The 25,260-nt window shown below is 48.6% G+C and overlaps 1 protein-coding gene and 1 long non-coding RNA gene across 11 annotated transcripts in view; one reads left to right on the top strand and one right to left on the bottom strand.

The window, feature by feature from the left end:
• The window catches only part of LOC310849987, a 47,626-nt gene that overhangs the window by 6,039 nt on the left and 16,327 nt on the right, over nt 1-25,260 (top strand). The window contains exon 2 of the long non-coding RNA XR_014567169.1: nt 501-610. This is a non-coding gene — a long non-coding RNA (uncharacterized lncRNA). The remainder of the gene's footprint in view (nt 1-500; nt 611-25,260) is intronic.
• Nucleotides 9,700-25,260, bottom strand: part of AHDC1 (AT-hook DNA binding motif containing 1) — a 194,800-nt gene continuing 179,239 nt past the window's right edge. For all 10 annotated transcript variants that reach the window (XM_083750613.1, XM_083750608.1, XM_083750607.1 and 7 more), the window contains 3 exons: nt 19,643-24,697; nt 15,774-16,566; nt 9,700-10,385 (listed from right to left, as the gene is read on the bottom strand). In XM_083750613.1, coding sequence (XP_083606739.1) covers nt 19,686-24,467 — 4,782 coding nt within the window. In that variant the 5' untranslated portion in view covers nt 24,468-24,697 and the 3' untranslated portion in view covers nt 9,700-10,385; nt 15,774-16,566; nt 19,643-19,685. The remainder of the gene's footprint in view (nt 10,386-15,773; nt 16,567-19,642; nt 24,698-25,260) is intronic.

Below are 25,260 nucleotides of genomic sequence, written 5' to 3'. Positions count from 1 at the left end.
AAAGTTTTTTGTAGTTGTGAAACTACTTTGTGTTAGATTTGTCACAACCACTAGCCAATAGGTGCCCTCCACAGGCAGATCTTCCCAATTCAACTCCTCCATGCTGAAACTGCATAAAATGTGTTTCACAGGAAAAGCGGTCTTTTTATTGCTCATTTGTGATGATTTGCTCTCATGATGGTATCAGGGTAGTTATATGCAATCCCACTTTCATGACACTGTTTGAGTCTGCAAAGGTTTCAGGGTGGAAATCCTGCTTTGCTTTCAATAGGTACACAACCCATAGCTTCTTGCTGAAACCCTTTATTTTTTTTTTTCATGCCACAGATATCCCAGTTTACTCTTTATCTCCTGTTGTTGTTGTGTTATAGTACAAGAGAGCCAGTCCAGACAGCAATCACGCAGCAACGCTGGGGAAGCATTGCAGAACAACTAGCAGTGTGGAATGATGTGTTGACAGTCTACTAATGCTCTACTATTGTGTCAATTGCATGTTGCAGGATTCACCTGGAGAAGAAATGCCAGTCTGGAGGGCTCTCTATTTTACGAAGGACAGTTCTCTATTGAAAGGCGCCTTCTGAAGAACCGTCTGCTCAAGTCCTGTTCTAAGGTTAAGAATTAGGGAGGACAGGAGACGCCTTCATGTTCCCATCCACAGCACTGGGCAGCAGAATGTTGAACAGCCTCAAAGGGCACCTGGTCATAGCAATCTTTTCTAAATTACATCTGGATATATAAATTGGCATTAGCATTTGCTAATTCATTGCTTTATTTCGCCCTCTTTTTCAGCGCTGCCTAAGCGGCCACCCTCTTTAAAGGACTCAGCTGAGAATAAGGATGGGCAGGTGCAAAAGGGAACAGGGCGGTTGCCCCTTTATGAGTGATGCAGAAGACAGAATTTCAGGGGGTGTCACTTTCATGTCAAACTGCGCCTGCTGAAGTTCCCTCTGCTCACAACTACTGAAGGTGCAAGGGGCACCCTGGCCACATATGCACCATTTAAGGTGCTCTTATATGACTTTAATGGTCATGGCTTGCCCCAAAGCATCCTGGGAACTGTAGTTTGTTAAAGATGCTGAGAGTTGTTAGGAGACCCCTAGTCCCTTCACAGAGCTACCCTCTCCGGAGTGGTTTAGCGGTTAATCCCTCTTCCTTAGGAATGCTAGTGCTGTGAGAGGAACAGGAGTCTCGCATTACCCTTAACAAACGACAGTCCACAGGATTTGGGGGTGGGGGGAGCCAGGGCTGTTTAAAGTGGCATGATGCTTGTTTAAATGTGTGGTGCAGGTGTGACCTCTGTTGAGATGGAAGACATTTGTCATAGAATCATAGAGTTGGAAGAGACCACAAGGGCCATCGAGTCCAACCCCCTGCCAAGCAGGAAACACCATCAGAGCACTCCTGACATATGGTTGTCAAGCGTCTGCTTAAAGACCTCCAAAGAAGGAGACTCCACCACACTCCTTGGCAGCAAATTCCACTGTCGAACAGCTCTTACTGTCAGGAAGTTCATCCTAATGTTTAGGTGGAATCTTCTTTCTTGTGCATTAATAAAGCAGCAAAACTGCCTCTGCCCCCATCTCCCTTTACCAACCATTGTTTCGGATTTTGCTCTTTTGCATTCACATATAATGTCCCCTCCACTATACTGTTAGAGACCACATACAACAAACACAGAGCACAATTCTTTTGGTTGCTGGCCTGCGCTAGCACCTAATGCTAAAACTAGTTCTGCATTCAGAGCTGGCAACTGCTGCACCCTCAGCACCCTGGTGGGATGCAAACCCCGGCCCGGCCCACTCTTCTCCATGCTGAGCAGCTGGGTCCGTGAGCTGCCATTTTAAATTTCCCACAATGCCCGCAAGATAGCACCACCCAGTGGGGATCCCCATGGGAAAGTTAAGGTGGCAGTTCACAGCTGCCAGCTGCAGAGTTGCTAGCCCCGCCCCCCGCTTGAGCTGGTGACCCCTTCAAACCTGGAGCCAGTCCTAATCTCTCCCAATTGGAGAGAATCAAATGGAAATGCTATCTGTTGACAGATACTTTTGACCTGGAATTTCTGATTCAGCAAGAAGAAAACCCTCTCTCCTCTTGTCTCTTATCTTTCAGTCTACAGTCTCTTGCTTGCTTCTGCAACATGCTTGGGCTCACCCCTTTCTCCTTTTTTGCTTGCTACTCCTATAAATATGAGGGCCTGTAGCCTTCTCCCCTGCCCCCCCCCCAGCTGTCAGCCTGGTTGGTGCTGTGAAAATAAAGAGCATGGATCCTTTAAATCAGACCCTGCAAGGTCACAGTTGGTTTGGCAGGTGGCTGGCTTTTTCTGATCTTTTTCCAGGCTCATTGTTTGATTTGGCCAAGATCACAGGAGAAGGGAGGTGGGGAACATTTTGGGGTCGGGTTTTCCCCCCTCTCTCTCTCCCTCCCTGCACTCAGAGAAGCTCAGCAAAGGGAAATGCCTGTTTTGTGCCCTTCTCCTTTCTCATGAGAAGGGGCGGAGGGGGGGGGGGGGGGAAGGACTAGCAACGGAGAGAAGGAGGGTGAGCCTGGCAGAGAGAGGCTGGGGAGAGCATTGCTTCAGCAAAGGAGATTGTTCAGAAATGCCATCCCCAAAGGAAAGAGGCTTTGCGGCAAAGCCACATTCCCCTCCCTGTTTCCTCCCTCTCCACCCCCCCCCATTCCTCCTAGCTTTCTCCTTTCACTGTACAGATGGCTCTCAAGCCTCTCATATTTGCTGTGGCAGTTCTCACCCCCCCCCCTTCTCCTTCCCCACCAGTCCATCAGTATGCATCATGTGTTTTTTTTCACCATGGCAACCTCCTTTCTCCCTCCCCAGCCTCCCCCCCCCCCCGCTTTCCAAAAGCACTTAGTAGCAATACCCATGACCCTGTGGATATTGCTAACCTCTCCTCACCACCCACAGGTAGAGGCTGCCTTGCGCCTCCTCCTCCTCCTCCCTCCTCTGCTCTCCCAGCCTGCCTGCCTGTCTCTCCCACCTCTGTGGCCCCCTCCACCTCCACCCACCCCACCCTCCGGCAAGGCTGCTGCACCCCCTCCTAGAGTAAGGACACTGACAGGGCTGTCTTTCGATTCCTGGAACTTTCACGCCAGGCTGTGTTTATGGCACTGGCATTCTCCCGCCACCGCCCCCCCCCCTGCACCCACCCATCTCTCTCTCTTAACCTGTCTGCAGTCCAGAGTCAATGCTGCTGCCTCCTTCTTCCTTTTGCTGGTTGGTACACAACAGCTACCCTCACAGCCATCTATCAAGTCGTCGTCCCCCCGCACTACACCGCCTCCCCATCCAGGGAAGCTGTGGCCTGCAGGTGCTAGGAGACCTGTCGCCTTGCTAGGATCTGCAGCCTGCATTAATGGCTAGGAAGGAGGAAGCTTTGCCTCAGCTTCTCTCTCTCCCCCTGATGCTGAAGGACAGCAAAGGGCGGGTGGTGCTCCTGCTAGGTGACAACTTTCCCACAATGATTCATGCGCCCACAAGCAAGAGCGAGAGGCTGCCTGGCAGGAGAGGAGCGCATGCCGCGCCGTTTGCTCATGCCCAAGAGAGATGCCACGTAGGCCAAGGGCCAGGTCTCTGCCTACATAACTGTAGGAGATCGAAGTGCACAGCTCTGGCACAAACAGGTTTGGTCTGCAAGACAGCCCCCTGTTTCACACTTTGCGTTTGCCAGAATCAAAACAGTGATAAATTATGCAAATCCACTTTTTACTTCTTCTTTAGTTTAGAGAAAATAAGCATGCATTCACGGGGGTCACTCTCAGTTTGCTGCCCTCCTCCGTCTCCACCCGCCTTATTTGCATTGGGATTGCTGAGTCAGGAAACATCCAGCTGTACCCTGAACTCCAACTGTGCACTTTTGAGCGCAGGGTGCGATGCTGGAGGCAGCAGAGGATTTGAGAAATGAGGATCCGAGCTTAAGGGACGCACAAGAAGGAATCCCACCTAGAGTTAAGGTGCTTGTTGGCAGCAGAGGTTGCCTGCATCCTTCCATTCAAGCGATCTGTAGTAATAGCTACTGGGTGGAGCGATCTTATGGAGTTGACAGTTGGGGGAGTCTGTAGAGGAGTAACCACAGTGGAAGCTTCTTCAGCTAGGGCTAGTAGGGTGCAGCTCTCATAAGAATCTAAACACATGCCTACACCCACACCCCAAAGCCATAGCCCCATCTGTCTCCTAACACCCACACTCACATCCATACATTGTTGTACTGAGGTTGTGTATACACCATGCATTTAAAGCATATTGTCCTGCTCTGCCCCAAAGAATTCTGGGAACTGTGGTGCTGGGAATTATAGTTTGTGAAGGATAAACTACTGTTCCCAGGATTATTGCAGGGGTGAGGTGGGAATGTGCTTTAAAAGTGTGGTGTTTACATGGCCTAAGAAAGTCAGTGTGGTGTAGTGGTTGGAGTGTTGCACTAGGACCTGGGAGACCAGGGTTCAAATTGCCCACCAGCCATGAAACTCACTGGGTGATCTCGGGCCAGTCACTGTCTCCTAACCTAACCCACTTCCCAAGGTTGTTGTGAGGATAAAATGGGGAGGGGGGGAACCGTGCATGCCACCTTGGGCTCCTTGGAGGGAGGGAGGGAGGGTATAACTTAAATCATTCAATCAGTGCTCATGGTGTATAACTCCCCCACAAACAAATCAGAATGAATGCTCAATAGACAATGACTGTAACCTTTGTTTAAGCAAATCAGAGTGAATATTTGATAAATACATCATCTGGAGAAACTCAAAGACTACCACGGATAAGCCTGCTTGGGGTTTCAGACAAGAGTCTTTTCCAACCCTATTTGGAAATGGCAGGCATTGAACCCATGGCCTTCTGCACATCAGGCATGTGCTCTACCATTCAGCTGTAGCCCCTTGCCAAGACAAGAGGGAGAAAAGTGACTTGCACAAGACCAGGAACTGGAGGTGTGTGTGATGGTAATATCAACCATTGCAATGGCTGCTATGGTTCTATCTCCTTTCTCCAAATTTATCAGTACTATGGGGACAAATCAGCACTCAGCACCACGACTATCATTGGCTACTAACCCTGATGACAATATTCTACCTCCACTGACAGAGACAGTGAATGCTGCTGAATGCCAGCTGCTGGAAATCATGTGGGGACATTTGCTGTTGTGCTCAGGTTGTGCTTATGGGCATCTCATGTGCATCTGGTTGGCCACTGTGAGCACTGGATCCTGGACCAGATGGATCCAGCATGTCTCTTCTTATGTTCTTACATGAGAAGAACATGTAATTTCCCAGTTAACTTCAGCCTGCAACCAGTTTGGGCTGCCTACTAGACCATTTTGGAAACTCCTGCTTACTCAGGTTAGGACTATACTAAGCCTTAACTCCTAACTGGGTATGAAAGAGATCCTTCAACAGATAAAAGATATTTACAAGGAGAACTGAAGCAAGAGGAATGCGGGACAGCTCCCTTGAAAAAGAGTGATCAGGCCAAGGTTGAAGAAGACCCATTTACTGAGCATTCCTGATTTGTTTTTCCAAAGTTTGTGGGGAAGTTAGCTATTTACTGATAGGGAGGCATTTAGGGCTCCCCATCCCTGTCCTAAACAGTTGATTACCAATGAAATAAGCACACATTGACCCAAGGTACACCTCCTTTTACTTTCTTTTGAAGGGTAGAGAAAAGAAGAAGGAAAAGGGAGTCGGTAAAAACGTGAGAGTTGTGGTTGGATTTTAAGAGCAAACAAAGCCTGTTGGTGAGAGGATCTGAGTCTGCCCTCTCCTGCAGATTATCTCCCATCGCTCCTTCCTGCCCAGCACGTTAACTCCTCGCCAGGCTTATTTTTGGTCCTGGAGCCCAGCTGCAGGGGCAAGGGCGGGGGGGACGGGGGACGAGGATGAGTTCTGGCAGCAGATGCAGAGATGAAAACCGTGGGAGGAAGCTCAGTGCTGGCCCAAGACATTTGCCTTCCTGAAGCAGAGCCTAAATGGCACTCTTCCCTCCCTGCTGCAGTGCTTCAGAAAGAAAAGGAAAGGTCTTGCTACACCACCAGTTCCTGCCTTCATTCTAGCACCAATCGGCCAGTTGAATGGCAGGCCAGCCCTGAGTATTCCAGGAAAAATTGTGGAATTGAATCAGATATCCCCTACCCCCCAAAAGAGGTGTCCTATGCTAGGAGTGATCCTTTTTCCTGCATGACCCCAAAGTAGGTGTGGCTACCCCATTTTCTCTTTCTGTGCCACCCACTTTGTCTCTCTTCCTGCTACCTTTTTTGCCCGCCTGCCCATCCAAGACAGGCTGATGGTAAAGGGACAGATCACTATTTCAAGAAATCTGAATTGATCATTTGCAGGGGGCTTTCCCTTTCTTCTCTTCCATCACTCTATTTTGGCTTTTTTGGGTTGTCCTACTCCAGATCACTTCCTTCTTGATTACCCCCAACTGTATGGTGGTGGTGTAGTGGTTAAGAGCGGTAGACTCGTAATCTGGTGAACCGGGTTCGATTCCCCACTCCTCCACATGCAGCTGCTGGGTGACCTTGGGCCAGTCACACTTCTTTGAAGTCTCTTAGCCCCACTCACCTCACAGAGTGTTTGTTGTGGGGGAGGAAGGGAAAGGAGAATGTTAGCCGCTTTGAGACTCCTTAGGGTAGTGATAAAGCGGGATATCAAATCCAAACTCTTTTTCTCTTCTTGTATGAAATGTGGTCAAACTTACCCATGCAGCGTTGTGTGTGCCTGGCATCCTATTTAAACTGGAGCATTAGCCTCTCATTCCTCCAAACACACACCCCAATTCCATGAACAAAGCTGACCAGACAGGCAGCCGAATCTTCCTTCCACACTGACAGCCAGGCCACGGCCTCCAGTGCACATGAGATCAATGGGCTAGCTCAGGGGATGGTGCAGGACAGCACTTTACTGCACATTTCTCCTAATCCAAACATGTTTCTGTATGCCATTTTGTCTAATATGCATTTCTTTAAGCATTTTCCTGTAATAGAATACATTTTAGGTATTTTAATCAATGCATGCATTAAAAAATATGAACTTTCCCCAATATATGCATTTTTTGCACACATTTTTGTCCAGAGAAATGTGTATTTCAAAAGAGATCTTTGAGTTTGCATATTGTTTCTGATTAGGTGGATTCATATTAAAATGTCATCCGAATCAGATTTGTTCCCCATCATATAAACACCTTAGGAGTGTATGGATTGCAGGGACTTAGTTATGCGTTTATTGCCTATCCAGTCATTTATCTTTTTTTTTAGAAAAAAAGGAGGGAAACCTCCACAACCTACACCACTTTGTAGTTTCTGCAACATGTCAAGGAACTTGTGGTAGCTCTTGTATAATTATGGATCATATTTCCCATGGGGTCTTGCTGATGGCTGAACATTTTTTAGAATCTCTGCTTTATTTGGGGGCTAACGAGGGGTGAGAGGTGGGAAGGAAGCTTGCACTCTGTGCATTCTGCACTGGCTGAACTACATCTCCCACTGGCCGTGGGCGCTGAGACTGATGGGATTCCTCATCCCAGTATAGACAAATGAGGAGCTAGATGGACCAATGATCTCAGTATAAAAAAATATTTCTTTGTTCCTATTGCCCATGTTTTTGTTATGGTGGGGATGGTAAAGTGAAGGATGAACAGAGCCACTTCTGAATACACACATGGCACTTTTTTTAAGATCCAAGGAGAGAACCAGGATGGATGGTTAAACCACTATTTGTTAGCATTCAGGGTAGGCTTTGGATGCAAAATTATAATGCCTGTTCGCTCCCTTTGAAAAGGGAACAGATCTGCATGTGAGAGTTATTCCATCTAATATAGAAAACTTTCGAATAGTGCAGGGCTGGCCACGCATGAGGCAAGGTGAGGCAACTGCCACAGATGGCAGGAGGCATAGGGCAGCAGATTTGGCCACCAAGGAATGTTTTGTCCACTGCTGCTGCTTGGATGGCAGTGAGTGCAGCAGCACACTCCTTGGAGGCTGGATCTGCTCTCTCCTCCGCAGCAGCCCTAATGCCGGCTCTGTAATGGCCTCTTGGTGAATAGGAGCTGCTGCTGGTCTTCCACTTGTTTCCAGTGAAGATCTTTATTCCCCCTTTGTTCTTGATGAAGATGTTCACTTACTCCATCTTCCCTGGTTTGTCCCACATAACAGACACTGGCATATTAAAATGCACACACAAAAATCTGCCTGTCAGTCATTGTGCACAAGCAAAAAAAAAGTTACCTGTGCATTGTGATGGCACCCACTTTCCCCTGAATTAGCACGCAAATGCTGAACTCTGTGTGTGTGTGTGTGTGTGTGTGTGTGTGTGTGTGTGTAAGTTGCCATCTTGAAGTTGCCATCTTGCCATCTTCAGTTTCCTCCTGGCTTCCCAGCAGCACAGCATTTTTTAGGGCACCTTGTCTTCCAACCACAGTGGGAGCAACGGCAGACAAAGTCGCACAGACAAGGCTTCCCGCTTTGAAATGCAGGCCAGAAAAAAATCTCATCCACCCCGCCAAGCTTATTCTGGTGTTCTGGTGCGGAGGCCTCTCAGTCGAGAAAAACAAGCGAGCTATTTTCATGCCGCCAACAGAGAGGCTGGGAGCCTAGAGCCAAGTGGCAGCAAGCTGGAAATCAGGATCCTACAGAATTGCAAAGAGCAAAAGCTTATGCTCTCCATCTGATGATGCCCTTTGATTGCAGCCCGAATGTCAGAATGGCAGCCTTTGCAACCCATTGTTCCTGGATTTGGCCTTAGAAGTGCCTCTCCCACCCCCACCTCAACGCATAACTAAGCACAGCATCTGAAGTGCATGAGCTAAGCATTAGTTCCAGCCCCTCCCCTCCCCAATCCCCAAGTGCTGGCAACAGACGCTCCCTAGATACCCTAGGCATCCATTCAGTTGTCAACAGAAGCACACAAAGCAGCCTCGTCACTCAATATATAGGTTTCTTTTAATATAAAAAAGTGTCTATTAAAAATTCCTTCCTAAATACACAAAAAGACCAGTTGGGGCACAGGGAGGGGGGAGGGGAAGCAAAATAAAAAGAGGGGCTTTGAGGGGTGGTGTGGATGAAGGCAACGTGGCCTGGGGAAGGAATCAAGCAAGCAGGAGCTTATATGGTGACAAATCAGGTGTGTTCTGTCTCCAGTCGACTACCAAGTCTGGTATATTTAGTCGTACAGTTCAGATCAGTAATGGGTAACACAGAACAGGGGTGGGGGTCTTCCTCTTTTTTTAAGTTTCTTTCTTTTCTTTTCTTTTCTTTTTTTTTTTGCACAATCCACAAAGCTGTACATAAGTTTCCAAATCCAGGAAAAGGAGGGAATAGAGAGGGCAGGACAAAGGTGGAAAAAGAAGTCACTCACTCACACGCACACACATACACCCTGAGCTCAGCACTGGCGCAACGGGGCACACATGGAAGAAATACGGTTTACAAGTGGCCAATGAGAACTCAGAAAATGTCGTTGCTCCCCTCCCTCTCCCTAACAAAAGAGGGTGCATTTGCTTGTCTTTAATCTCTCCCCCCCCCCCCCACTTTTCTTTTTAAAATACAAATTTGGATCTTTGGGTGCGTACTGCCAAAAAACAAAACAAAACAAAAAAATAAAAATCCCGCCCCCCTCAACAAACAATAAAAAAGCAACTTAAAACCTCAAGGAAACCCATGCTGAAATTTGCACATCACAAAACCACAGCAGATGTACAGATGCAATATACAATACACGATTTATAATAAAACATTATATACAATAAATAGCTTCTTGTTACTTTTTGTCAATCAATCTGCAAATAGATTTCTCAGTGCATATCTGACACAATTAGCTTCTCTCCTGCTTTGACTCTCTCTGGACTCCCTTTTTTTCTTCTTCTTCTCCTCTCAATATATATTTCTGATTTTGAAAACGCGCTCTGTGTGTGTGTGTGTGTTCGTGTGTTTTCATTGTGTTTGCTCTTTTGTATTTTTTTTTCATTTTTTATATATATTTTTGAAAAGTATTTACAATTGCTGGTTTTGTGCAGAAAGAAAAGCCCCATTTTCCCACCCTCCACCCCACCTTGCTTCTCAACAAAGGAGACACAAGCATCTCAGTGACAGACCTGGGGTTGGGGGCAGCAGGGAGAGGCAGGAGAGGCAGTAACATAGAGGGCCACAGTAATACAGGTGTGTATTGGGGTTGGGCAGGGGGGCAGGGAGGGAAAGGCAACACGAGGCTTCTGTCTTCTTGCTGGGACTTCTCAGTGGATGAGGATTCTTCAAGGGGGAAGTCCTCCTTCTCTGTACCCAGCCTCCTGAAGGAGCAATGTCAAGAGGAACCAAGAAGGGTGCATTTCCGTTTGTCACAAGAGCATAGCCAGTGTGGTCGGGGGAGGATCTTCCTGTTGGTTGTGGGAACTGGGAACAGAAACAAACGGAAAGAATTAACAGCAATGACACGGAAGCTAGGCTTGAGGAACCTGGTGCCTTCCAAATCATGCTGGATGTTAACTCTGATCAGTCCCAGCCAGCATTGGTTGGTTGTTAGGGAAGATGGGAGTTGTACTCTGGCAATATATGGAGGGCCACAGGTTCCCCACCTTCGGGTAAATAGCACCAGCATAACAACAGCAGGTCAGTGCAGCAAAAGTAGCCTCCGATTCAGAATGCAACAGTTTTAGAGGGCCTCTGAACATACGTAGTGTTTGCCTTGAAGCTGTCTTGTACGAGTCAAACCCCTGCTCCATCTCACTCACTGTTGTCTCCTTTGTTTGGTGGCCTGAAATTCTTTTACTTAGGGATTCCAGGGACTGAACTCAGGATCTTCTGCAGACAGCGCATGTACTCTACCACTGAGCTACCATATCATCCCGGTGTGTGGCTTTTCTTTCTTACTAGAGGTATCAGGGCATTGTTCAGCCACAGATCTGCTATCTACTCATGGCACGTTGCAATCTATGCCCATCTATGGGAGGTGTATTATATTAGCCTACGATGTCTCTTGATGCCATTCAACAAATCTTTCAGTATAAGGACCAAGCTATTTGTGACTGTAACAGTGTAGCTCTGCTCCTGGGTCCAGGGTTTTTTGTCCAGCCCTGAAGTGAACAATTGTGAATTGTGTATAGCTCTTGTTATTATTTATTGATAGGGGATTTAAACCCTTGCATGTTGTTTTTAACACTTTGCCCCTGTTTGTTCTCGTACCACATCACTGGAACATAGAGCTCATAGACTTAGAGAATTGTAGAGACCCAAGGGGTCATCTGGTCCAACCACCCACAATGCAGGAATCCTGCCTATTAGACCACTGGTCCATGTAGCTCAGCACTGTTTACAATGACTAACAGCGGCTCTTCATGGTTTCAGATAAGGTTCTCTCCTAGCCTGACCTGGAGGTGCCACAGATTGAACTTTGGGCTTTCTGCATGCAAGGCAGATGCTCTACCACTGAGCTATGGGCCTTGCAGAAAAAAGTGCCCCTATTTGTTAATGGGATGTCTATTCCGCCTACCCACCCCCTCGCTTTTTTGCAAATTATATTGCTAGTATAGGGCCCCCGATTTGGATGAAGACTGCAATGAGATGGCAAAGGGTTAAAGGCCCTCTACCCCTCACAGAATAGTTCCAATCTGGAATGGGGCCTCTACACAGACAATTTGTAAGGGGGAAATGCTGCATTTGAGGTCAGAACTACCTAGTTAAGAGCACTTGTAGTTTAAACACATGCAGTCGGCCCCTGAAAACAAAAGGGAGAAACAGACTGGCCCTAGGGTGGCTTGGTAGAGTGCAATACTGACTGAATGAGAGATTGTGGCCACCGTCCTTTGGACAGAAAAGGGAGCTTAGGAATACCTGAATGTTTGAGTGTATGGAGGTTGAAGGGCTGATATGCACAAGAGCTGGCCTGGCAGCTTTGCACCTTAAAAATCTCAAGATGTATGCAGGCAGACTGTCGTTACTCAGTCCTGAACTGGGCTGCCACGGAGACTGTCTTGCCCAAGGGTCCTCCAAAACATGGAGCCACCAGTGGTACCGCAGTCACGTCATGTGTGGTTAGAGGTACCAACTGTGTGGTTCCAAGGTGTTCACATACATGTTCTGGGACTGAATCCAAGCTCAGTATTTAGCCCTGGTCACACCATGGAGATCTTTCCAGCCATGCCTAAACAAAAACAGCAGGCACTGCTTCCGAGTCCAAGGGACCTAGCTTTGTAGTTCCAGAGGCAGAGCCACCTGGGGATGAAGAGGCATAAAAATGCAGAGGAATGGCGCGTTCCAACCCTCCCGTGACAGATGCTGGAGGCCCTCAGGCAGAAGAAACAGAGTGACAGGCATCCTAGCGAGGCAAAGGATGAGGAGAGCTAAGGGATCAGTTGTCATAGAGACTGTTACTGCTAAGACTTGTTCAGCTTAGTTAGCATGGAAGAGCAGGAGAAGGTGCCCATTGGACAGCTACCGCTGAGAGGCTCTCAGAAGTGGCATCAAAATGGTTGCTAGTAGGAAGGGACTGAGGAGCAGCAACAGGAGGAGAAGGGGGGACGGTGCTGACCACAGCAGCCCTAGAAACACATGTTTAAAGGGTGGGTGGAAGTGGATGCCCTAGCTAAGGCCTGCCTCTGAAACCTTTCTCCCAGCTCTGCCCTATTCATTTTAAAAAACATGGATTCTGGGCAGGGATGCAGCCTAGTGACAGAAACTGAGCTTTTTGCACTTCAAACCTGACCATGGAGACCCTTGACACCAGCCCTGTTCGGTAGTGAGTAATGATAGCCAGTCTGCACACAGCTTGAGATTTTAAGGTGTAGAGCTGCTAAGTCAGCTTCTGTATATATCAACCTTTCCATCCTAGTATGCTCAATCAGGTATTCCTCCAAGCCCTCCTTTCTATCAAAAAGTGGGTGCCCAGCATGTCCCACCCTGCAGTGAAAAAAGAAGCAAGTAAGCAAACAAACAACCAACCAACAACCCAAAGCTTTTCGGCAACTTTTTTAGTGTGGGGTGAAGAAGCTACATATAGAGGTGCATGCAGGAGCAAGTCCACAGTAGCCACTCACAAGTCACCATTTTGCTCTGCTGTCACCACCTCTGTCTCAGAACAATGGAAGATGGGCGTGCAGAGGAAAAAACACACACTCTTCTACTCCATTGTTAAGTCTCTCATTCAGCAGCAGGAGACATGATGAGCTGAGACCGCGCTCACAACTTGGTTCCTGGAGCAGGTGTCAGGGATCGGCCCTGTGGGGACCCCAAAAGAGGCCCCACTGTGGACTTCTGGCTCCCCTGGGCCCTGCTCCTCTTCTTCCTCTTTGCTGCCACTGTCTGTTCAGTGGCCTCTTGGAGCAGCTGTGCAGATAGCATGCAAATAGGCATCAGTGAACAGCAAGGAGGAAGTGAGCCCACTCACAGAGGAGAGGCTTCACAAGGGCATCTTGCCCCAAAGCCCCCTCAAAAACTCTGCAGCCTACACTGCATAGCAAACCGTGCGGGTGCGATTCTGCCTGCAACATAGATATTATTGCCTGCTAGTTGTTTTCAGGCCACTACTGAAACCAGATTCAGAAAGGGGACAAGCTGTCATGAGCTGCAGCCCCCCACCATCCTGTTCTTCTCAGTGCCCTCCACAGTCACACTGGTTGAGGACTGCTTGCCTACTTGCCAACCAGACGTATGAAAAGATAGGACAGAGGAGCAGGGAAATGATAAAAGGAATGAGACCCCACAGCCAATACAAAGATTGTTGTAAAAGTACATAATTTCTGAACCGGAATTTTCTATATTAAGAGCGGCTTGTAAATGAACCTAATAAATAAATAAATAATAATAATAGATAAATGAAGCATCCTAGAATGTGCCTTTCAAGAGTTATGGAGGCCCCTTTGTATGTTCATTCAAGTCAAAGAACACTTTCATATGTAAAGCTACAATGTCGGAGAGATAGGCCATAATCCTTCTCTGAGTCCTGCCACAATTTCTATGCATTTCCTTACTCTCCATCATTTGTCCTGCTTCAAGATTTGCAGCGCAGAGCTATGCGGGATATAGCAGCCATGCTCCCTGACCACTGCAGATCTGATTCAGCAGGCTCCCCTCTCGCTTTTGAGCCTTGCTCAGCCCACACACTTTCCAGTCTACATAGCCTTGAGTGGTGTATAAACATGCTCTTAAAAAGAGAGTGAAGATTATCTGTGTGCTGAATTCTATATCCGGTGTCAATTTCTGCATTTGTGCAGAGGGGGCTGTGGAATGCACTCCTTTCTCCAGTCCGTTTCTTGATTATTTCATGTATCAACTGGAAAATGTACTTGGGCAGGGCCTGCTTACACGTTTTGTACACTGCCTTGATCTTTGAAGAGGGGCTGTAGCTCAGTGGGGGAGCCCCTGCTTTGCATGCCAAAGGTCCTGCGTTCAATCCTCCACATCTTCAGGTAGAGCTGAGAAGGACTCTAGAGATTGCCAGTCAGTGTAGACAATACTAAGCTAGATGGACCAATGGGGTCCGACTCAGTATAAGGCAGCTTCCAGGCTTTATGATGGTGGTGGTGATGATGATTATTATTATTCCCCATATTTTTTCCTGACAGGACTTAAGGCAGCTTGCATATAAAAATAAGAACTGCTAAAAGCAAAGAAAAAAAATCATCATTAAAAAGCAATTAAACATGGATAGAAATAAAACCATATACATATATAAAATCTTTTAAAATCATACGAATAATTACAATAAAAGCAGCACGGCACCAGCCGTTTCATTAAAAGCAGCCAGTCCCCAAAAGCCTGTTAGAACAAATAAGTAAGCAACAACCTACTTCCCTGATTATTATTTTTTTAAAGTCAGGTTTTCAATGCATAGTGTTCTGTGGATTCCTGAGAGCTCAGTGGCAGAGATAAAAGGATAAACATCAAAGAAAGGGTTAAGGAAATAAACAGACCCATCTCTCCCCCACACAACACACTTTCCATTGAATGGGCTTAAATGAGCACTTAATGTGACTTTAATATGGCTGTTTCAGTATGCTAATCCAATATCGATTGATTGTAAAAAGGGACGCCCTCTCTGAAATTGAAGAAGCCAGTGAGAAACAGACCTGGCATGCAATTAGTGCCAAATTACCCAGGCCCTGATGGCTTTGAGTGCATCCTGATTAGAGCTGGAAACTCACGTGGAAAGGGGCAAATTCCAGACAGACACCTGCACTCCAGGAAAATGCTTTCTGATGGTGCCAAACTCTAGGCAGGGAGGAGGTGTGCAAAAGGTGCAGCAGCACAATCAAGAGGATTAAAGGAACAGGTGTGCGTCTAGACATGGTTTAGCCAGAGACTGAACTGAACAAGGGTTGGGCCGAACGAGAGTTCAGGATGACTCGAGCCTGGAAACGGGCAATTGTTTTAAGAGGTGAAGTTGGTGACAAAACAGTAGCATCGTCACTTGGGGGGCATACACCCATAAATTATGTTCCACTTGGACCCAATGCAAGGCCAATCCTGCCTTTAGGTAGATTGAAGCAGATGCCCAGGCAGTGAATGCTGGCGAGGGCATTGGCTGATCCTCCTGATCCCGATTCCCAGGATATGTCTGCACATGCCACACCACTTGACAGTTAGCCCTCTTGGTTGGGTGACCCTTCAGACATTTATGGGATGGGGACATGCGGTAGGAGAAGAGGAAACGGCAGTCCTGCTGTGCCATTGGAACTCCACCAGCGTTGCTCTCATGCATCTCACAGTGAGACATTTTATTTTCCCACAAGGCCCTGAAAGGACATTAGACTGCTAGCATTGTAGGAGACTGAGATTGTTACTTACTGGCAGATGATGGTGTCCCCAAGGCCCGTTCACAGACTTGTAAAATCTTCTGGGCTCTCCAAAGAAATTAAGCAACGGCAACAAAAATGTTCTTTTTTAATAAAAAAAAATGCAAACAAACAACCTGGGAGAAAAATAATAATAATAATAATATAATAATAAAAACTGCACAAAAGAAAGATGAGAAGAAAAAAGAAAAAGAACTACGAGGAGGAGGAGGAAAATGCTGAGTCTCCAATCTTCGTTACTGAGTTTTCATTTGAGTTCACAGATTAGACGGTTCTCTTTTCCCTCTCCCAAAAAGAAACAAAAATAAATTTCCCCTTCCCATGGCTATCCATGTAGGTTGTCCATCGCCTTCCGGTGTGTTTCTCGTATGCATGCTGTGGGTGGGTGGTGCTGGGCATCACGGGTGCTCCCCTGGCTCTCGCACTCCACGTGGGCAGTGGCTGTGATCGTTCGATTGTCTTTTTGCTGGACTGCAGGGTGGGAGGAGAGGAGGGCTGACAACATGGTCTGGTTCAAAAATCGTCTCCATGCCGTTCTCAAAGAAAGCGAGTTTTTTATTTTTATTTTTTTTAATATATTTTCTTTTTTCTTTCTTTCTTTTTTGTAAAAAGGGGGTGTTTATCTCTCTCCTTTTCCCCTCTTTTCCTTTCTCTCTCTCTTATTTTTTTCTTAGAAACCCCCCCCAAAAGAACCAACAAACAAACGAACAAAAAGATCAGTTTTTGATTTCCATTAAATACAGAACTTGAAAAGTGTTCCAGAAAAAGTGCTGGCTAAAGTAGCTCTGAAAAAGAGAGGGGGAAGGGACGAGAAAAAAAGAAAAAAGAGAAACATGTATCAAAACGTGGCCCATTCCATCAGAGCATGCACATTCATTGTGGAGCATGGAGCCCGAGGGGCCAAAACCCCTTCGTCCGACAAATCCCCTTATTTGAATCTTCAGTTTAGTAGGAGTAGAGACTGATAGATAACTTATGGTCTATACATATTATGGCCATGTATCCTGCTAACTGACCTATCCACATGGTCAGTTTTATCTGACCCTTACTGGGCCTACTTAAATTTAAATAACCTGTCACTTTAAAAAAAGTCTAAAGTTTTTTTTCTATAGAGGAAAAATTACCTATTCAATTTATGTCCCCAACCCTTCCACCAAGGTGTTCTGTGTAACATTACACACACCATTTGTGTCAGGCTGAATTGCAGATCATTGTGCCTGTCAAAGGAGCCTGCATAAGCCCACCCCGCCCCCATTCCATCCCCTTCTGGGTCTGAAAATGGCCCACACATGCATGGCTGCATGTTCTTTGAATCCACGTACAGGAGTTGCCTGTATATAGGTTTGTGTTTTAGAAACCTGCTTTAAAAAGCTATGTTCAAATATTTGTGAAAGAGATATTCCATAGTTTAGTACTGCACCCTTGGTAGAAACTGGACATTATGGTGTGTGTGTGTGTGTGTGTGTGTGTGTGAGAGAGAGAGAGAGAGAGAGAGAGAGAGAGAGAGAGAGAGATGGAAAGCCACAGATTGTCCTATAAGACAAAACACATGACAAAACGTCATTGCATGGTAAGATTGACTATCCCTGTAAACAGCAAATGACGTGGAGCGTGGGTGGGGAAACTCACATGGCAATGATATAACAGCACACATTTTTCTAAATTACACTGGACCAGGAATGGGGAAACCTGTGGCTCTCTGGATGTTATTGGACTCCAACTCCCATGAGCCACAGCCAGCATGGCCCATGTGAGGCAGCAGCAAAAAAGCTAATGCTATTCTAGGCTGCATCAACAAAAATATAGTGTCCAGATCATGGGAAATAACAGAGTAGTGCTCTATTCTGCCTTGGTCAGAACACACCTGGAATTCTGTAGCCATTTCTGGGCATCACTGTTTAAGAAAGATATTGACAAGCCAGAATGTGTGCAGAGGAGGGCGACCAAGATCATCAAGGGTCTGGAAATGAAGTCTTATGAGGAACGGTTGAGGGAGTTGGGTATGTTTAGCTTGCATTAGAGGAAAGTGAGAGGAGATATGATCATAGAATCATAGAGTTGGAAGGGACCCTGAGGATCATCTAGTCCTCCCTGCAGCAGTGTAGGAATATGCAGCTATCCCATATGTGCACAACCTTGGCGTTATCAGCACCACACTCTAGCCAACTGAGCTATCCATGATTGCTTCAAGTTACTAGAAAGGAGATTCTGACGGAACATCAGGAAGAACTTTATGATAGCAGAGGCAGACTTACGGGAGCATGGCAGGTTGGCCCAAACTGGGTGTCAAGCTGAGAGGGTGCTGCAACAATGACTGTGGTGGTGGTGGTGTCGAATTTGGTGTTGCACAGGGTGCCACTGAAATTTGAAAGATCGAAGTCCGCCCCTGTATTGCAGGGGCTTGGACTAAAATGACCCATGGGGTCACTTCCAGCTCTATAATTCTATGATTCAAAATGTGGAACAGCATCTAGCTGTATTTGCATGTGTTAAGTTCCTTGCTTGTACAAGGGTCTATACACTCACAATCATCATAAAACCCAGTGAGATTTGCAAATGAAAACCTTTTGCCTCCAACTGAACAATGTTCAGAGCACAACAGAATAATACTAAACTTGTGCTTGAGAGGCCTGCACTTGCTTCTGTTAGCTTTTGGTGACCACCTAACCAGCACTTTGGGCAGCATTCAACTAATGAGCCCTGACAATGGAAGGCTGTACAAGAACTTCTGCTGGCACAGTGGGGTCCCCACCCCCCATGCACATACCCAGAATTGGTTCAGGAGAATCCTTGGAACAGCACATAAGAGGAAAGGGTAGAACATTCCACCAGGCAAGCGGAGATACTAGTGTTGGCAGAGGCGTTCAGCTTAGCATTATGCTGAATTCCTCCCTTAATATTATTTATCTATTATTTCTTGCCTTTCTGCATATAGTCCCCAAGGTGGCTAACACAGCAATAACAGAAATATAATAAACCAAATAGCTTGGATCCATCTTGCTTTATAGCTACTTTCCCTCTCTAAAATCACCCCCAAATCTCCTGTTAACAGTTTTCACCTCTAGAGCATGTAGAAAGGCATTCTCAATACTTGCCCCTCATTCATGGAGCTTCTTTCACCTAGAGGTTCTTTAGAGCTCAGGCTGAAGTGCATTTCGGAAGTAGTGAAAGGCCCTTCAAGTTCAGGCATGCATCTGGAAGCTGAGGCTATGTACACATAGTTCCTATATTTACAGCATATTGCTTTTTGCTAACTTGAGGGACGATTCACAGGTCCCTGTGTTTCTACCCCAGTGTGACAGCATCCTTTCTATAATATCTGAAGGGCGTTTGTGTGTCTGAAAATGTGTGTCCAGGAACTTCTGCTGACCATGACTTCTTGGAGACAGCCATAACACCCTACAGAAGTTACAGAAAGGGACAACGCCAACCTGGGACAAAGACACAGGGAACTGCATTTTGCTGTTACATGTGAAGTCATCATTAGCAAAGAGCTATCTCGCCTCCGTTTTGCCATAAGATGCAGAATACATATCTGCTTATTTACACCTCTGCCTGCATCTGTATAACATGCACACCCGTGTCATACAAAGGTCTCATTCCTATGTAGTAACTGCTGGCACACAGACATCTGCTTTAAGGCAAGGGGCTTCAAGGATCTCAAAGCCACCACCTTTCTCCCCTCCCTTTGCCACAGTGCATCCCAGGTTTGATTCCCCCCCCCCCCCCGTCCCACCTTTCATGTGCCAGGAAGCCCTTTCCTGGCACAGCTGTGATGAAGCTGAGTTACACAACAAGGCCAAGACTCCCTCCCACTAAAACATGTCCCCTCCCCCTCCCCCCTTTTCCTTCAGCACCTACCCTGAAACAAAACCTCGTTGTCTGGTTGGCACTTCAGATGACACTACAATGAGGTGACTGTGAATGTGTCCTCAGGATGTTGCTCTAGCATTGGACCCAAAAACGCGCTCTTCTGGGCTGCAGTCATGATGGGGTGCCCTTGGGGTGCAAAACTGGGGTACCTATAGTTGTCCTGCAGCGGCAGCATAGAGTCTCTTGGGACTGGGGAGATATTCAAGTCGTTCATCAAGGGGCAAATGTAGGCCCCTCGGTGGTGGGCCCTTGCCATGTCCATAGGCTCCTTCTCGCTCTTGGAAGGGTTGGTGTTGGGGGGGCTGGTCAGGTGGGGGTTGAGGCAGGAGACATCTGGGCTTCTCCCCATGAAGTCCACTAGCATCCCAACCCCGGCTTTGTTGTCGTAGGGAGGGCTGCGGGTGCTGGAGGTGGGGGAGTACCAATAGTTGGGGTTTTTGCAGCTGGGCGAGTCGTAGTGTGGCTGGGACATGGGCAGGTCCCGGCAAGACATGTGCGTGGCTGGGTGGGGCATGCCACCAGCCCCTTGCATGCTGTGTTTGAGCGAGTCACAGGCCGGGAGCTTGCGGATATCGCTGGGCCTCAAGTCCTCTTTGAAGGCCAGGGTTGGGGAGCAGTTGGGCGAGAAGGCTTTCTGTAAGCTTGCTTCAAACACAGTCTGCTGAGGGGGCGGGGCAGCAAGCTGGTGGGGCAGGGCGGGGAAATGCTTGCTGTCCAGGTCTGCCTGCCCTAGGCCAGGGGAGTCACTCTGGAAGCCTTGCCCAAAGGTGCCGTCCGAAGGGGTGGAGGGGTTCATGGAATAGGGCCCAGCAAAGTCGCAGGGGTCCCTTTCGCTGAGCCCAAAGCCCCGCGACTGGGAGGGCAGTGGGGACATGCTGCTGTCTCCACTGTAGTAGTCCAGGCCCAAATCTGTACTGTCTTGAAACATGGGGTTCACTTGCTGGGATTTGGTAGGGAACTTGGTCTTGCCAGTGCCTCTCTCCTTCTTGGAGGCACAGGCTCCTCGGGAGCCTCGTGGCTGCCTGGCCCCCGTGCCCCTCTTGGAGGGGTATGCACCTGTCGAGAAGTTCAGGTGAGCAGCATCAAATATGTCCACTTTCTTCCGCCTACCACGTCCCGGCTTGGAGCTGCTCTGAAATAAGACACTCTGGTTCCAGTTGTAACCTGGGGCCGAAGATGACTCATTCCAGTCCATCATCAGCTTCTCCAGGCTAGAGAGGCTGGACTGGCCCTCACTAGACGAAGCCTCGCTGTTGGCCCTTCTGTAGCCAGCTGGCTGGTTGAACTGGGTACTGTCCGATGAGGACTCGGAGAAGGTCTCAGAGACGGTCTGCTGCTTGGCCTTCTGGGGTGTGTAGTTGGAGATATCCAGGATAACATTGGGTTCGTTGATATGGCAGTCAAAGCCTGGGTTGTAAAGCTGGCTGAAGGTTTCAGAGTTCCAGTCCAGGTTGCTGTAGCCTTGCCGGAAAGCCCACTGGGAGGCACTGGGAAACTGCCGGCAGTTCTCCGGGGAGGGCTGAAAGGAGACTGAGCCCTTAGGGACCATGTAGCCACCTGGGGACACAGTGCTTGCCCGGCTGTCGCACCTCATGGGCGTGTGGGAGGAGCTGGAGAACTGGCTGGGATCTGAGCTGTTGAAGAAGGAGGCCTTATTCAATGGCAAGCTGGGCCCCGAAGTCTGCTGGGCATAGCTGGCACTATGGGCACTGCTCGGTGATGAGGGCAAGCTGTTGCCACTGCCATACGTGAAGCTGCAGTCTTTGTTGTTGGGGCAGTCCTGTGTGGCATGGTATGGCTTCCCTTGCTGGAACAAGCTAGAAGGTGTCACGCTCTGCCCACCACTGTTGCTGAAGCTGCTGTACTGTGCATAGCTGGAGGCTGCTGTGGAGTGGGCGGTGGGTGACCTGGAGACAGCTGAGAGAGGTGCCAGCTTCTGAAAGGCATCTGTGCTGCGGCATTCCGAAGCAGCCTGAGAAAGGCTGTATCCCGCTGATCGGCTGGGAGGGAACGACTGCCGGCTTGTCATGGCTGTGTGAAAGGGTGCCTCAGTAGTAGCAGTAGTGGTGGTGGAGGAGGGCGTGACTTTACCCCCTCTGCTTGGGTAAGATGCCATGCCCCTCTGTGTAGCGATGGCATTAGGAGGAGCCGTGTACGAAGGAGCAGATTTCCGTGACTCAGAGCGTGTATTTGAGAGGGCAAAGTCTAGCAAGTCAGAGGAATCATCTGAATCCAGCAGGGAGCGGAAATAGCCTGTGAAGAGGCTCTGTCTCTCCTGGCTTAGCTCGGACTGTGATGATGGGTTGCTCCCACCATAAAAACCAGTCCTACTGGATGAACTCGTCTCCAGCGTCGAAGAGTGGAAGGTCCGAGAGTCTTGGTAACTGCAGTTCCTGTTGGCTTGGCTGGAGAGGTGTCCATGATGGGACATCCAAAGACTTTCTTTGTCTCCACCCCACTCGGAGGTCCCATCACTGAAGTTCTGGCCAAGGTTTTGCTCAGGAAACAGCGCCCCATTCTTGCGAGACCGCCTCTTCCTCTTCGGCTTCTCCATGGAGTCGGGCTCTGGTCGGCCCCTTTTTCGTGGGTGAACAGGGTCAGCATGCATGGCTGCTCCTGGGGCTGCCTTCTTCTTCTTGCCGATGCCTTCAAAAAAATCACTAAAGGAGCAGCGAGGTGACCGGGCAGAGTGGCCCCCTCCACGTCCAAACCCGCCTCCTTTACCACCACGTCTGCGGAAACCTTGGACCCGGTGCAAAAAGTGGGAGATGCTTTGAGTGTCTGGGGCTTGGTGGATGGAGTCTGGCTCACTTGGGGTCCAGCAGCGAGGCGGGGAGCAACGAGCCGAGCACTGGCTTTGGCGGTTTAGGAAGGCAAGCTTTGCCAGGACATCAGAGTAGTCAGCTTTACTATCATTGGTGTCGGCAACATACGAGGGCTGTGGTGATGCCAGTTTCTGTTTCCTCCTCCTCCTCTTTTTCACTTCTGGGGTGGGTTCCTTGGGTTTGCAGGGACCCAGCATCAGGTTTTTTGGGGGTCTCCCCCGCTTGCGCTTCAGGATAATAGGCATTTCACCTGGAGGAAAGACCACCACCACATTACGACCATTGTTCTTCATCTTCAGCAGCGGAGTTGGCTCCAACGAGCTGCAGGTTGTGAGCTCTTTGCCTTCCAGGTTCAAGTTGCTGTTGAGGGAGGACACTTTGTATGTCGTCTTGTTCCTCCTCCCAAGGGAGACAGGGATCTTGGCCATCTTCACCACCATCCTTCGCACTCCACGGCACTTGGGTTTTTGGACCTGCAGGTTGGCGGCTGGTTTCTGGCCATCTTCAGGTTCCAGTGGGGAAACGATGGGCTCCATCACTTCTGCTGTCACCGGCATCCTGACTTCATCTGGTTGTGCCATCACCACCTCCACCGGTGCAGCCATGGGGAGGACTCTGTTCTCAGCTACAATCTCTGCCCGCCGGCCCCGGCCACCTCTCCGCCGGCGGCAGAGCATCTTTGGTTTATCTGTTCTACGTAGAGCATATTTCCTGTGATCATCCCTTCCCCGCCCTCCTCCTCGCCTTACTACTCCTCTCAGGGAGCAGCCTTCAAGGTGGGAGCTGGGTGGCAGCGAATGTGCTCCTAGGGACTCGTCTGTCCCTAGCTGGGGCTGGGAGTCTAACAACTTGGGCAGGGGGCCTAGCAGCTGGGCTTCCGGATCCAGAAGCTGGGCTTGGGAGTCGAGCAATTGGTGGTCCAGAGTCCCTAAAGACTGGAGCCCTAGTGGCTCAGAAAGGGGTTCCAGGGACTGAAGTGACAGTGATTCAGACAAGGGCTCCAGATTCTGCAGCTCCAAATGCTCCAGAGTCTGCAGCCCCAGTGGCGCAGGCAGTGGCTCCACCGTCTGCAGTGCCAGCGGTTCTGGAGGAGGCTCTAAAGACTTAGAGTCTACTAGCTGAGGCTGGTGTTCCAGAGACTGTGAACCAATTAACTGGGATCTTGAATCTAGCCCCTGGCTTTGCAGCAACTGGGAGTGGGGCTCCAGATGTTGATGATCTATTAACTGGGGGCCTGGGCATGCCAAAGAAGCCAGTTCGCTCAGGATATCTGTATCAGCCAGTTCGGGATAATCAGTGGTATCAGATTCCGAGCTGCTAGCTTCATCTATGCTGCTTGATGATGCCTTCAAAGCAGGGCTACTCTGGGTGGCGGGGTACTGGGCACTCTGAGTGTCCCCCTCTGACTCTCCTTCACAGATGCCAGTGGGTTGGGTCTGCTTGGGCAGCTCAGCTTTGGTGCTGCCCTGCACTGCTACCTCCTCGGGGCTACGGATGCTGCTGGCAAGCATGGGTGAGGAGTAGAAGCTGTACTGCAGGCCCTGATCCTGGCCTTCCTCGTTGAGTGGTGGGTGGCTGTTAAGCTCTAGGCCACTGCAGTCCAGGTGAACGCCACAGCTCTTCAGGTCCTGGGAGAGGCGGTTGATGTCCTTCATGATGTCTATGAGCTGCACCACAGGGTAGAGGTTGATACGGCCATTTCCACACTTGCTCTTTAGCAGCGAGATGATGTTGTCAATGTTGCACCTTCCTGAGGCCAGAGTGGCATTGGAGAAGGTCTTGGCAGCTCTGTCGTGCGTGGCTGTCTCATCTAGGCCCCGGGTGTCAACAGGGCAGCCCAGAACATTGGCCGACGGCAAATCCTCTGCCTTGGTGCTGCCATGGGCGTGAAAGCTCTTGTACCGGTCAGCCGTCTCAGCATGACGCAGTGAGCTAGACTTGTGCTCACGGCCTAATGCTGAACAGGAACCTTCAGGAAAGCTGAGCATGCTGAATGACAAGGCTTTTTCAGCCAGACATGCTGAAACCTTTTGACCAGGGTGCCCTGCCTGGTATAACTTTGGCTCTTGGGAGTAATCAGAAGAACTGCGGATGGCGCCTCCTGCTGGTGGGACTGACGGGCCCTGTGATTTCAGGCGCTTCCTAAATTCTTCTTCACCGGCATGCCTCTTGGCAGAACAGTTGCTGGGATGTACATCTGCAAACGTGGAACCTGGACCTGGAACAGGCAAAGAGGAGACATTACGTTTTTCATGTTAATTGGTTCATGTAGAAGTGTGTGAAAGACTTCAATATAAGACAGCATTCACTTCTGGGGCTTCATGGAGGATGCTATTATTGTTATTATTTAAATTTGTTAGTCATTTTATCTTGCCCAGGGCAACCCAAAGCAACTTACGGCCAAACAAACAGACAATAAACCCAACATGAAACCCAACATAGATACGTTAAAACCAAGAGGAAAGAGAAATACATTAAAAATATCCCACCCACTTCTAAAAGGCCACAAATAAAGTCCTGATTAATATAGAGGAAAGTTTTTGCCCGGTGCCTAAAAATTTGTAGTGAAGGCACTAGGTGAGAGCACTCCACAAATGGGAAGCCACTGCAGAAAAGGCTCATTCGCATGTTGTCACCCTCCAGATGGTCCTCAGATGATGAGCACAGTGTCTGAGTGTAGGCTCACATGGGGAGAGCTGGTCCTTGGGGTATTGTGGCCCTAAGCAGTTTAAGGCATTATAGGTCAAAGCCAGCAGCCTGAATTGGCCCAGAAACTGATTG

Source organism: Podarcis gaigeae, assembly GCF_964106915.1.
Source record: "Podarcis gaigeae genome assembly, chromosome: 8".
Taxonomy (NCBI): Eukaryota; Metazoa; Chordata; class Lepidosauria; order Squamata; family Lacertidae; genus Podarcis; species Podarcis gaigeae.
The sequence above is the reverse complement of the archived record's forward strand: the minus strand, read 5'-3'. Positions and strand labels throughout refer to the sequence as shown.